The sequence below is a fragment of the Sphaeramia orbicularis genome, chromosome 12 (assembly GCF_902148855.1).
Source record: "Sphaeramia orbicularis chromosome 12, fSphaOr1.1, whole genome shotgun sequence".
NCBI classification, from domain to species: Eukaryota; Metazoa; Chordata; class Actinopteri; order Kurtiformes; family Apogonidae; genus Sphaeramia; species Sphaeramia orbicularis.
In genome coordinates this window covers 35787443-35800613 of record NC_043968.1, presented here as the reverse complement: position 1 = coordinate 35800613, position 13171 = coordinate 35787443, and the positions used below count along the sequence as shown (strand labels likewise).

At 36.2% G+C, this 13171-nt stretch overlaps 1 protein-coding gene across 3 annotated transcripts in view; it reads right to left on the bottom strand.

The window, feature by feature from the left end:
* Window positions 1-4963: 4963 nt before the first annotated feature.
* abcc9 (ATP-binding cassette, sub-family C (CFTR/MRP), member 9) overlaps window positions 4964-13171 on the bottom strand; it is a 57923-nt gene continuing 49715 nt past the window's right edge. For 2 of the 3 annotated variants that reach the window (XM_030150492.1, XM_030150493.1), the window contains 4 exons: window positions 10155-10258; window positions 9918-10051; window positions 9472-9534; window positions 4964-6755 (listed from right to left, as the gene is read on the bottom strand). In XM_030150492.1, coding sequence (XP_030006352.1) covers window positions 6618-6755; window positions 9472-9534; window positions 9918-10051; window positions 10155-10258 — 439 coding nt within the window. In that variant the 3' untranslated portion in view covers window positions 4964-6617. Of the gene's footprint in view, window positions 6756-8005; window positions 8301-9471; window positions 9535-9917; window positions 10052-10154; window positions 10259-13171 lie in introns of all 3 variants that reach the window. The other variant, XR_003936942.1, reaches the window with a different exon arrangement.

Below are 13171 nucleotides of genomic sequence, written 5' to 3'. Positions count from 1 at the left end.
TTAAGGTCCATTATATATTTTTTTAAATTATTATTCTGAGGATAAAGTCAGCATTCTGACTTTTTCCTCAGAATTCTGGCTTTTTTCTTATAATAATAATAATAATAATAATAATAATAATAATAATAATAATAATAATAATAATAATAATAACAATAATAATAATATGAACTTTTTTTTCCCCAGTGGCCCTAATCCTCTTTTGTAAAAAGTCTTTTGGCAGCTGAAAGACAATGAAAGAATAAGAAAACAGTTTCCATATAAACAGAGGAAACACTGATGTGTAAAAAAAAACAACTAAAGAACAGTGGAGAAAAAAAAATAAGTCATTGAAAAACAAAGAAAATCATGTGACTGAAGGAACAAAATATAAAGTGAGCCTCCAAATCAAGTGGCACAAGGATGAAAAATTGCAGAATATTAGTTGGGTAAGAAAGGAAATCTGCAAAATTAAATGAGATGAAACATCTGAGATCAACTTTAAAAACAAGAAAAAAAGCAAAGCATAATAATCCATTTGGCTTCAGTCTGTACAGGTCAGTATCTTATAAATGCAATAATAAAAAAAGGGACAAAAATCACTGTTCCCAGAGATAGATTAAGTTTACTTTAAGTTTAATTTAACTGTAAATATAGACTAAAGTGAAGGGCAGAATGAATGGATTAGAAGTGGAATCTATTGGTATTTTTATGTGAAGATCTTTTTTATTTATATATTTTTAGGTTTTGCTTTGCTGAAGGTAATTTGTAAACATCACTTTTACAGTTTCGTCCTGTTTTTTTTCCCACAATTTATCACAGAAACACTTCACGCACTAATTATCAAAGCACTTTTAATACTTCCATAAAACCTTTTTTCAATAATTATTAGTCACATTTCCACCGAAATGTGAAACTAAATCGACCAAAACGAAACTCAGATACAAATAACCTCTCTATACAACACATTTGACCACTTGATTAAGTCTATACACAAAAACTATAATTAAAATCATTCAAAGTTAAAGGTAAGTTGTAAATGATTGGAGATAACTCAGCTGTGATTGTGAATAAATGTATGAGTTTATGGGTTCAGCTTCACAGCTCCTCACTGTTTTCAACAGGTCTCAGGTTAATAATGGGAGTTACAGTTCAGTGTCTGTTGTCCCATAATAATACGTTCAGCAAAGCATGACTGCAGACAGACAGCGGGTTCACGGGCTGCAGACGGAGCCCAGACGCCCTACAGTGTTTGCACTAGAATACGAATAGAAATACGACTGATAGAGCAGACAGACATGTACCTGCTGTGGCAGAGTGAACAGGAATGGAAGCAGTGAAGCAGAAACAAAATCCACCCAGTAGAAGAGTCAATCTGACATCAGTGTTTGCAAAATTATGTCATTTATGCGATAAAGCTTTTCACCATTCAGTTCATCTTCTAACTCAGGGGTGTCAAACTCATGTTAGTTCAGGGGCCACATTCAGCTAAATTTGATCTGAAGTGGGCTGAACCAGTAAAATATTAACATAATAATATATAAATAAAGTCAACTCCAAACTTTTCTCTATGTTTTAGAGTGAAAAAAGTTCATTTACATCATGAAAAGGTTTACATCTACAAACTATCCTTTCAAACGATGTGAATAAAATGTACAAACTGAAAAAATAAGTGTAATTTTAACAATATTCTGCCTCAGTTTATCATTTACACATGTACATTATAACTTACAGATCACAGTGGATCTACAAACACACAAAACATTTAATAACAGGCAGAATTTTGTTGAAATTGTACTTACTTCTCATAAGACATTACAGGTTATTCACATTTTTTGCGAAATTATACTTTTTTAGTGTAAATACATGAAAATGCTGACATTTACAAAGAGAAAAATTTGGAGTTGTCATTATTTCTGTGTTATTATGATAGTATTTGACTGGTCCTGCCAACTTGAGATTGAATTGGTCTGAATGTGGAACCTGACCTAAAAGGATTAAAAGGATAGTGTAATTTTTGCATTTCATAAATTCATCTCAAGGGCCGGACTGGACCCTTTGGCAGGCTGGATTTGGCCCCCGGGCCGCATGTTTGACACCCCTGTTCTAAGTGATTCATCATGAATGAAAGCAAAGGGAAGGAAATGCAGCGTCTTATGCTTCACCAAATGCTGTGTTCATGACTTCAGCTCAAATATTTTCAAGTGTGAGCGACAAAGACTGGATTTTATTTCTGATTATTTGCCTCCAATCACATAACACTCCATGTGTATTTTGTCTGTGCCATGTTGACCCCAAAACTGAGATCAGGTTCATGGTCAAAGGTTTATGGTAACTGAAAAAAAAAAAAAAAAAAAAATCCAAGTAAGGAGAAGAAGCTTTAAAGGTGGAGCAAGTAAGTCAAAGATAGTTGATATTTTAACCTGTTAAACTCTGGGCTGTTTGTTTCTAGTTGGAATCATTTCAGTGTAACACAAAACAATGGATTAGCTGATAGCAGAAGGTTCACTGATACAAAACGTGGTTAGGCTCAGAAAACAGTAAAGGTCGGACAAAATTCAGAACCATCTCTTCATAATGAGACCTTTATTTTTACTCGTCTTTGTCTCGTTCAGTGAGTTTCAGTGGTAGAGACGTAATACTGGGACTGTTGGATCTGTTTATTGTTAGCGGGTTTCCACCAAAATAACCAAAAAAGTTTCTCTTGACCCCAAACTTTCCCTGAAAAAAGTTCCTGGTGAGGGGTGGGACTTTTCAGATTCCCCAGAATTCTTGAGGGGTGGGGCTGTGTGCTGAAGAACGCTGACTGGTGGAACACGCTTAAAGCATTCCACACTTACGTTCCCCTACAGTGTTTAAGCCAGTGTGTGTCATTTCTACAAGCTTCACTAGGTTTGTGTTTTGAGCATTTGGAAAATGGAGCAAAAGAAGAGAGGCCATGAGAAGTGGACAGACGACGGTGTCCATTTGATGAAAATACTCTGAGCTTCTGAGTGCATTTGTCTGGCTCCTGCAAGTGCATTACACTGGGTTACAAAAAAATGTTTTTTGCAAGTTGTCTAGGTTTTTTCAACTGAATTAGGACCATTTTGCAGCGCTAAATCCAAAAATGACATCTGTTTTTCTCAATCAGGTCAGGTTTTTTTGCTAATTTGATTTTGAAAAATTTGATCTTCTCACAAAACTGATTACATTTTTGTGACTTTATCAGTTGATTTTTTATATAGTTCTCACCCAAAATAGGTTTTAAGAGAAAAAAAAATCATTTTCTAACAGGATTCCTGTTAGGTAAAATGGTGTATTCACCGCAGATGTAGCAGAATACGTCAGGCTTATTTTTGCAAGATCTTCTAGTCGAAGCCATTTCATTCACCTGTAATATTAAAAAAACCATTAATCATAAATTGGCAAAAGTAAAATCTTCAGAACTCGTTTATTGCAAGAAATATGAAAGAATTTTGTATCATATGATATGAAAATGCCCATAAATGTAAGCAAAAATGTTAAAAAGCCAATATGTAGCATAGTTCAGAAAGTTGACCTGATTGAGCTAAACTAATGTGATTTTTGGATTCAGCACACCAAAATTATCCTAAATCACCTCAAAAACTTAAACAATAAATTTGTTGTTGACCAGTGTTATAATCATCAGTCTGTCCATCGGAATACGCTAAAGAGCGTATTTGGCAAAGACGCAAGAAAGAAGTTCAGGGGGACTTTGGATCGGTGACTGAGCCTGATTTGAACACATTTCCAGGAACTCTGAAGTGCGGTGGAAATACATAGCATACAGATTACCAGGGATTCTTTTTACCCAGGTCAAATCAAATCAAATTTTATTTCTATTGCTCCAAATCGTAACAAGTTATCTCATGATACTTTACATTTAGAGTTGGTTAAGTCCAGACCAAGGTTATTATCGTTAAGGAAAACTAACAAAATGACGAAAACTAGAATTGAAAAAACATCTTTGTTAACTGAAATAAATAAAAACTATAATTAAAACAAAAAAAACGATAACTGAAACTGTATTGTGTGCTTACATAACTAACTAAAACATATAAAAATTACAGATAAAATTCCCTTCGTTTTCGTCTTTGTCAACATCAGATTGATACAAAAGCAATTTATTTCGCTCTAGCAATTTTAGCTAGCGGCACCATACGGTACTTCACGGTCCGTCACTTCTCGTCCCCACTCTACCTGAAAACATGGAGACTAAAGTTGGGAGACAGCCGAGTCCTGTCTGGGATTTATTTGAATACGATGAGGAAGAAGATAAAACATAGGACAGAACTAAAATTAATACTAAAACTAAACTAAAACTAAGCATTCAGAAAAAAAAAATAATAATAAAAACTAGCAAACCTGCTCTAAAAACTAATTAAAACTAACCAAATTAGAGAAAAAAAGTCAAAACTAAATAAAACTAAACTCTAATGAAAAATCCAAAACTATTACAACCTTGGTCCAGACTCATGATGAGCCAGTCGATAGATTAAAGTTCCTGGGAATCTGTTGGAAAAGGGGCTCATATGTCAGGTTTTCAAACTATTTAAGCTCCAGAGCTGAATTACTTACTCTACCTTTAAATTCTGTTGACTCTTAATGGCATTACAGGTTCCACACATGTAGAACATTTGACAATAAATGCATCACTGATTTCTTTTGCCGAAGAACCTGTGTAAGTTGATAGAAAATGCCTTTGTGGTTTTAGTTGAAGTAAAGTTCTTCTTTCTCCTTGAACTTGTAACTTCAAAAATCGACAGCATCTGGTCGCTACAAAACTGGCTCAACATTTAGCACCAATAGCAAAGTCATTTCTACCAGTTTATGTCTACGATGTTAAATGTAACACAAACTAAAGCGGGTCTAAAACACAGACCCCTCAGAGTGAGGGTCTGCACTCTGCTGTCGGTGCGCACACACACACACACACCCACCAGCCGAAGCCAACATTCAGTAACGGTACTGGGATTGTAAATACAACTCCTCTCTTTAATTATTGCTTAATGTAAGTGCTAAAAAAGTGATAAAATGGGTGTGGTGCTTAATCTCATAACAGCGGTTTTACACAACATAGTTAAAGACTTTTGTAATCTATTAGTATAAAATAAAACAGCGTCTACAAATACTCAATAGTCAAATAAACTACTCCATTAACAGGTTAAGTCATCAGATACGAGTATCAAAAAGCTGGACACACTCTTTGAAATTGTGTTTTCACTGAAATAAAAAAATCGACAATCAAATTGTTCTTTCTAGGTTCATTTAACTGGAGAGGGCTGGCATTATTACTGTCAACAAACCCCATGAAAAGACCAAACCCACTGTCAACAACTGCTCAAAAGACACATGAGTAAGTCAAACATGAGCAAAGGGACTATTTTCAGCGGTGGATTATTCTATACCGGTGCCATTTTTGGACCCGGATGCTGTATTTGGGATAAAAATGTAAATAAACCGCATTGATTGTGTTCACGCTGATGAAGGGACATGTCACCCTGTACAGTCCAGTTGATAAATGATATGTTTTGTAATTGTTCCTGGACAACAATGGAGCTCAGAGGACGCACACAGTTCAATGTTGGTTTAGGTTCTTTATAGGATTTGCTGTCAATAAAAAAAAAAAAAACTCAAAATATTTCAAGCTGTACGCTTTTAGCTGACCTGTGATTTCAGCTGATATGCTTATTCGTGACTCGGTTTCCGATCACTAGAAAACTACAAGGGCTACAAATAGACTTTGGGCAAAATTAGGTTAAGTCAGAGAGCAGTTATTTACCTCGAAACCAAACTTCAACATTTAGGTCTCGTCTCAAGCCACGCAGATCATTTTGGTGTTAGATATTCATATGTTTTTTATAACTGAGATTTGTGCTTTCACATCAATATAAGCAGCGCTAAAAATGTAATCAATCAACAACTATTCATACATGTAAAAAGAGTTATCATTTTAAAACTCTCATCTTCTATTATTCCTATAATCAACAAAGTTTTTCAGTAAAAAGTTGTTTTATCTGTCCACAGCCCAGTGTGGTCTCACTGTTGTATTAACCTGAGCAGAAAATGCCCAAATGATCTGTTACCAGTTTTAAGTGATACATTGGCTGATGTACTGTCAGGATGAGGAATTAATTTACTGTAGAACTGTAACTATTACTCATTGATCGGCCACTTCTTATATGTCAGAATTTGACATTTGTCTTCATCATATCTGATAAAAAAAAAAAAGGTATCTTTGGGTTGTTTTGCTTGTTGAATAAAAAGGCCATTCAAATGTAACTATAAAAGGCATTATATTCTATTTTATGGCATGTTTATAGAATGGATCATTAAATCGATTATTGATCAAAACTCAACAAATGGACTGATAATGAAAATAATCTGTAGTTGCAGCTGTAGACAGTTTCATTTATCATTTGCAAAAAAGGCAGTGGTGTCGTTTATGAACTTCAGTCGTAACATGATATAAAATACATGATGATAGATATTTCCTTTTCTTCTTCTCTTCTTGTTTAAGAAAAAGTGTATTATTGGCTTCATATGAGTGTTTTTGCCGGCACAGAGGCCAGTTTTCTTCAACAAGAAAGCAACTGAGTAAAAAAAAGAACTGATGGATTTGTCAGAAGCTGTGTCTACATGTCGGCTCGGACAAATGAAGCAAACATCCCGTCCTCCTGCTCCAATAGAGTCTCAGGTTTGTCGTATTCCAAAATGTTTCCTCGCTTCATCACGATGACCAGGTCGGCTGTGAGGATGGTGTGAACACGATGCTGGAGACACAGAGAGGACAGACACAACGATGGATTAGAAAAAAAATACACAACCAAGGCATCACAGCGCACGCACACACACACACACACTCTCTCTCTCTCTCTCTGGTTACTTGTATACACAGTACTACAGACCTGCCTTTTCAAGTCTTCACATCAGGTCGCAAATTCATTTGTGTGCCCATTTTTATTGGGTCAATAATTGGCAAATAAAATGTATAACAACACTATTTATGCAGCTCATTTTCCTGATTAGAACAGAATACACTCTTCAGCTCAGATGCTGTGTGTCTTGTCATAAACCTCAACCTGAAAATAAAACTGAATGGAAGCCTCATTTGTCTGTTTGTTGGTGACAACTGTATTGTTAGCTAACATCCCTTTCTGTGGAACAGCCTGTAAAAAAAACAGGATGTTTTATAAGTTTGAGTTCCAGACACCTAATATCTGTTTTGGGTCAGGAGCTGAAAAAAGTTTAGTAGCCTGCAGTTTGGACTGATATATTTTATGTATTCATTTTTACAACAGAGCACCAGGGCTACAATGAGGGGTCAAAAAATATGAAGTGTAAGGAAAGAAACATAATATTGTAAGAAAAAAATTGTAAAACACCACAAAAGCAGTAAATGGAGTATTTCGAGAATACAAGAACAAGTTGTATTTTTGGGTCAAGTCACTGCAGCAGTTAAATGACTATATTCTTGTAAAATCATGCATTTTTTTTCCCTCTAAATATCATGAACTAATTCTCAAAATATCAGCTTTCATTTCTCCTCATTGTAGCCCAAATACATTGGAACATTTATTACAGTTTTGTTAAATTAGACATGCACTGGTCATATAAACAAACTTCATTGAAAAAGTAAGAGCTTCACAAAACTTGTGATGAGAATATGAAAATGTTGATAAGGTCTAGTGTTTCCTTTTTGCTTCTTCAGTCTGGTAAAGGACACTGTTTACCTACTAACAGATCATTTGTCTTAATTTGGGCCAAAAAGCATTTAACCAACAAGATAAAAGACAGATGTTTTCACATAGCGTTCGATTCATTTCATCTCAATTGGTTTTTAGTGAAGCCAAACAGAAAGGAAAACACATCTCTTTCCTAGATGATCCACTGATTCAAACCAAAGTAAATGAACCATCGGTCAGAAAACACCTGAAGAAACAGCTGCTTTTGTCAAACTCTGTCTTCAAACTGAAGTAGAAGAAAAAGTAAAAGCATGCAGTAGCTCAGTTTGGGTACGAACCAGGCTGTCAGTGGCAGTAAGGCTTCAGCAGACCCAGACTCAGACTCAGCTCTGACTCCGCCGGGAAAGCAGAAAAAACAGAAACACGTGGAAAAAAACAGATGCAGGAGGAAAGACGGAAGAGAGTCGGGCAGAGCCAAAGTCAGCTGGGCCGGGTCTACTTGTGAGTCCTCACTAACACACTGAAGAGGCTCTCCTCCTGTGTGAGCAGGTTGGGACCTGAATCACATTCCACCAAAATCCCTGAGGAGAAGACCAACACCTGCTCAGCGTCCAAGATTGAGGACACTCGATGCTGGTAGAAGAGGGTAGGGATAAGGAAAGGACAAAGGACGGAGAGGGAGGAACAGGAAGCACAGAAGGAGGGAGGATAGGATTAAAATTACAGAGTGGAAAAAGAACAATGTGAGTAAGGAAAAAGAAAAGAAAAGAAAAGAAAAAGAAAGGAAAAAGAACAATGTGAGTAAGGAAAAAGAAAAGAAAAGAAAAGAAAAAAGAAAAACAAAGGAAAAAGAACAATGTGAGTAAGGAAAAAGAAAAGAAAAGAAAAGAAAAAGAAAGGAAAAAGAACAATGTGAGTAAGGAAAAAGAAAAGAAAAGAAAAGAAAAAAGAAAAACAAAGGAAAAAGAACAATGTGAGTAAGGAAAAAGAAAAGAAAAAGAAAGGAAAAAGAAAAAAGGAAAAGAAAAGTAAAGAAAAGAAAAGATGAGAAAAGAAAAAAGAAAGGAAAACAAAACAAAACAAAACAAAAACAAAACAAAACAAAAACAAACAAACACAGGGTCAATAAAGACGTTATAGAAAAGGAAAGCATCCAATAAGTGAAAGAAGTAGCCCAGAGGACTTTAACAGAAACTAAAATTGTTACTGTGAAAAAGGGAAAAGCAGGAAATGGCTGCATAAAGCATCCTGAAGGAGAACATTTAGTGACAGGTGCACGAAGTGGTTTAAAACAAAATGCTTTAAAAGACATGGTAATGATATCTGAAAGGAATTTTCTTTTTAGTTTTATTAATGTGTCCAACATTTTGAGTCAATTATGAAAAATTATTTCTAAAATTGTGGCCAGAGATTTTCTGACGTAAATGCTAAGAATTCTATTGGTCTGTCATATTGGTCTAAATTCTCAGACCAATATGTTGCTTCACAAGTTCAGTATTGGATATTTTACATATACATAAAGTGTACAGTATTTTATCTTTGGTGTGACCACAGGGAGGGCAGCAGTGCTTTGAAGTGCCAGTCGACTGTTTGGGTTGTGTTTCTAGTCTTCTACTGTTCTGACCATGAGCTCAGTAAGGCTTATAAACACTGAGGAGAGTCTAGACTGACCTGGGAACCACATGCATCTGCCAGAGCTAATGTTCATTAACACTGTCAGATGCACAAACCCATCTGATCTGAGCCCAAATAAACAATACTTTATTTCACTCAAAAGAAAAATGTAATCGGACTAAAAACTTACTGCGATGGTGACGACTGTTCTATCTGCAAATGCAGTCATCACAACTTTCTGTAAGATATTCTCCTGCAATTGAAGACAGAAAAATAAAGTTCATGTTTGATAAGAGGTTATACAATTAAAAAATGCAACAATGTTAGACTTCACAGAGTGGAGGACAATTCCATTCCAGAAAACAAGTCTGATGTTTTTCCTTTCAGTTTCCTAGATTTAGTCTACAACATTATCTTTAATCACTTACATAAATGTAGTCTGTGATAATTATTTATACAGCCTGGAATGTACATTTCATGGGATTTTCATTTCTTTCTAACAAGATAAAGTCATTAATGCATCACAACATCAAATAACAAAATACAAAGTGGTTAAAGATAAAGTATGAAAAGCATAATTTCTTCACATAAGTTGTATCTAAGTGCTGTGTTCTCTGATCTCATTTACAGACTGACCGTGGCCATGTCTATAGATGCGGTGGCTTCATCCATGATGAGGATGCTGCTCTTTCTGACAAACGCTCGGGCCAAACAGAACAGCTGCCTCTGACCAACACTGAAGTTCTCTCCTCCCTCTGTCACAACAGCATCTGGACACAAACAAACACAGAACATAAAACTATACTACTACTTTTGGTCTTTAAAATGTGATTTAAAAACACGTCATTGTCGATGAGGATGTCTGATGTGTACCCAGTCCTCCAGGCAGAGCCTTCACCATGTTCTTTAGCTGAGCAATCTCCAAAGCCTCCCACAGTCGATCGTCAGTGCACGTCTTTTCTGGATCCAGATTAAACCTGCAACAGGAGACACATTACAACAGGAGACACATTACACTTACTTCATTTGTTAGTTCCGAGCAGGTGTGTCCACATGTTCTTAAGCAGAAATGACATAAAACCTGCAGTAATCAGCAGCCACTTATCACTTGTTTAATTTAAGAGTGAACAAACAACACTAACGACAAGTCAAAAATGTATCCTGAATTTGGTCCCCACCATCTTCTTTCTGGCTCTTCTGATAAATATTACCCTTTATAAAAGAGAACATAGAACAGGTGCAGCCAAGTGATCATTTTTGGAAAGGTCAACGCAGATGTAAGATGTTTGTGTTTGTTTCAGTGTTTTGGACAGTTTCCTCTCACACTCAACAGCACATCAGAATTATATTATTTGAATAAACCCATAGTTTCTCAACTGCAGTTTGTGAAATTCGTTCATTCATTCATCTTCTGAACTCACTTTATCCTCACTAGGGTCACTGTGAGGGGCCAACAGAGAATCCATCTGATGAGGAGACTGAACTCTTTTAATGTCAGTGAGAAGATTTTAAGGAACTTTTATTGTTCATTTATTGAAAGCCTTTTAACTTTTTCTTTTATCTGTTGGTTCAATGTTTTAACTATGAAAGACAACAACAGTCTGCAAGCTATTGTAAAAATATGCTCCAAGATCATTGGAGTCAGACCAAGAGACTTATCTTCCCTCTGGGAGCTTCAGGTGGTGAGAAAAGCAGAGACCATCATCAGGGACCCCCACCATGTGTTGCGTCAGAAGTTTGCCTTGATGCCTTCAGGCCGGCATTACCACACTCCTCAGAGGAGAACCAACAGATATTCAGAATCTTTTATTCCTTCAGCTATCACACTTTTAAACTCTGACAGAAGCCATTTTAGTCATATTATATGATTTTTTTTTTTTTTTTTAATATTAGCAGAACCAATAGGCTCTTTTAGTCTTTTAGTCTGCATTGGTATTTATTGATTATTTATTGTTGATTATTTAAATGCATTTATTCAGAGTTGCTTTCAATAATCCTGTATTTGTGCACTGATGTATTTATGTTTGTCACATTGCACTTTGGATGTGGGCTGATGTCTGTGGTAAGCTGCAAATGAATTGCCCGTATGGGATAAATAAAGCTTTCTGAATCTGAATCTGGAGCCTATCCCAGGTACCTATGGGCGAAGGTGGGGTACACCCTGAACGAGTCACCAGTTCACTGCAGGGCCAACATATAGAGACAAACAACCAATCACTCTCACATTCACACCTATGGGCAATTTAGATTAACCAAATAACCTATCAGTGCATGTCTTTGGATGGTGGGAGGAAGCCGGAGGACCCAGAGAGAACCCATGCAAACACAGGGAGAACATGCAAACTGGTCCCTGGTTGGAATCGAACCCAGGACCTTCTTGCTGTGACAGTGCTAACCACTGCACCACTGTATCACCCAGTTTGTGAAATATCTATTCCAAATTTTTAAGGAAACTCAGCATTTTCTGTATTGCAAAATAGTAATTCTAAGTATTTTACGATAGGTGAGAGAGGAATTAACAGTCCTACTAACTGATTTGTTGTCTAAGTTTCTGGCATCAGACACAACAGTTACAGAATGAAAGCCTGGGTGACCTCAAATTGTACAAATAAATCATGTTTAATTGGATTTTGAGTTGTGGTAGTTACCTGGTTACCTGGTAAAACTGGCATTTCAAGTTTGGAGAGATGGAGATAAAAAAGGATGAATGAAAAATTAAGTCATGAAAAATGAATGTTGTTTTATGTCACAAAGATTGATGTTGTTATGGTTTTCTTCAAACAAAATATTCATTTCTATCTTACTTTTTAAATTTAAAGATGATGATGCTATGCTGTTTTATGCTTCTTGTGGCCTGTGATGATGGTGCTGCTGTTAGTCTGATATGCTACTCATGGCCTGTAACAAGGTTTTTATTTCTATCTTACCTATATGTAAAATTTTGCTTCCCAAATTAATTTTTTCAAAATATTAACCATACAAAACCTCATGTGACAAACCTTTTAAGCATTTTTCACTGAATGTGTGTGGTGGAGTCAAACAGCAACATCTAAGATAACAGTGTGAAGCAGTTACTGTCGACCATTCACCCCAGGCTTACGTTCACATAAACAAGCACCAGTGGAAATGCCAAGACACACACTCTCCATCTCTTATACATAAGCACACACACAGTTATCTAGAGCGGCATATCTGTCCAAACAAATAGCACATGCTCTTTGTCTTTTATAACAAACACACAGTCACTTTATCATCTGGTAATATAAACAACAGAGCTTGAGTGTGTATGCCAGAGGAGGAGGACGAGGACACCGATGCAGGGTCCTTCGTGCCTTCAGCGACCTCTCCAGTGTATGACGTCCGTGACAAATGTCAGATTAGGTCTCTGCCAGATTTCCCACTGTGATTTCAACCGCTAACCCCACAGCTGGGACTTAGTGTCGTCATGTAACACACGTCGGTGAGGACAGAACACCCGAACTAGGACTGGAACGGTTCTGGTACATAACTGAAGTCTTAATTAATGCTGGGTATTTATGTGAGGAGAAGAATTACTCAAATCTAAATGTACAGGTGTACTTGGCTTTGAAAGGCCATGGTAAAAGTTTGACTGTTTACATTTGGACAGATGTTCACATTATTTTGTCTTCTTTTTTGATTGCTTCTATTGTTTCTTTATTTGTTTTGGAGGACTTTTTCAGCCCTTTGTTTAATTTATCTACACCCTCAGAAAACACCCTCAAAAGAGACCCCAATTTTTAAAGTACATAAGATAAATACAAACAACTTGATCCACTTAGCAATAGAAACACAGGCCCTATCGATTACAAAAGTTAGCAGTTCTATAAAATTCTAAAAGTAAATTGCAGGAATGGACAATAAGATAATCC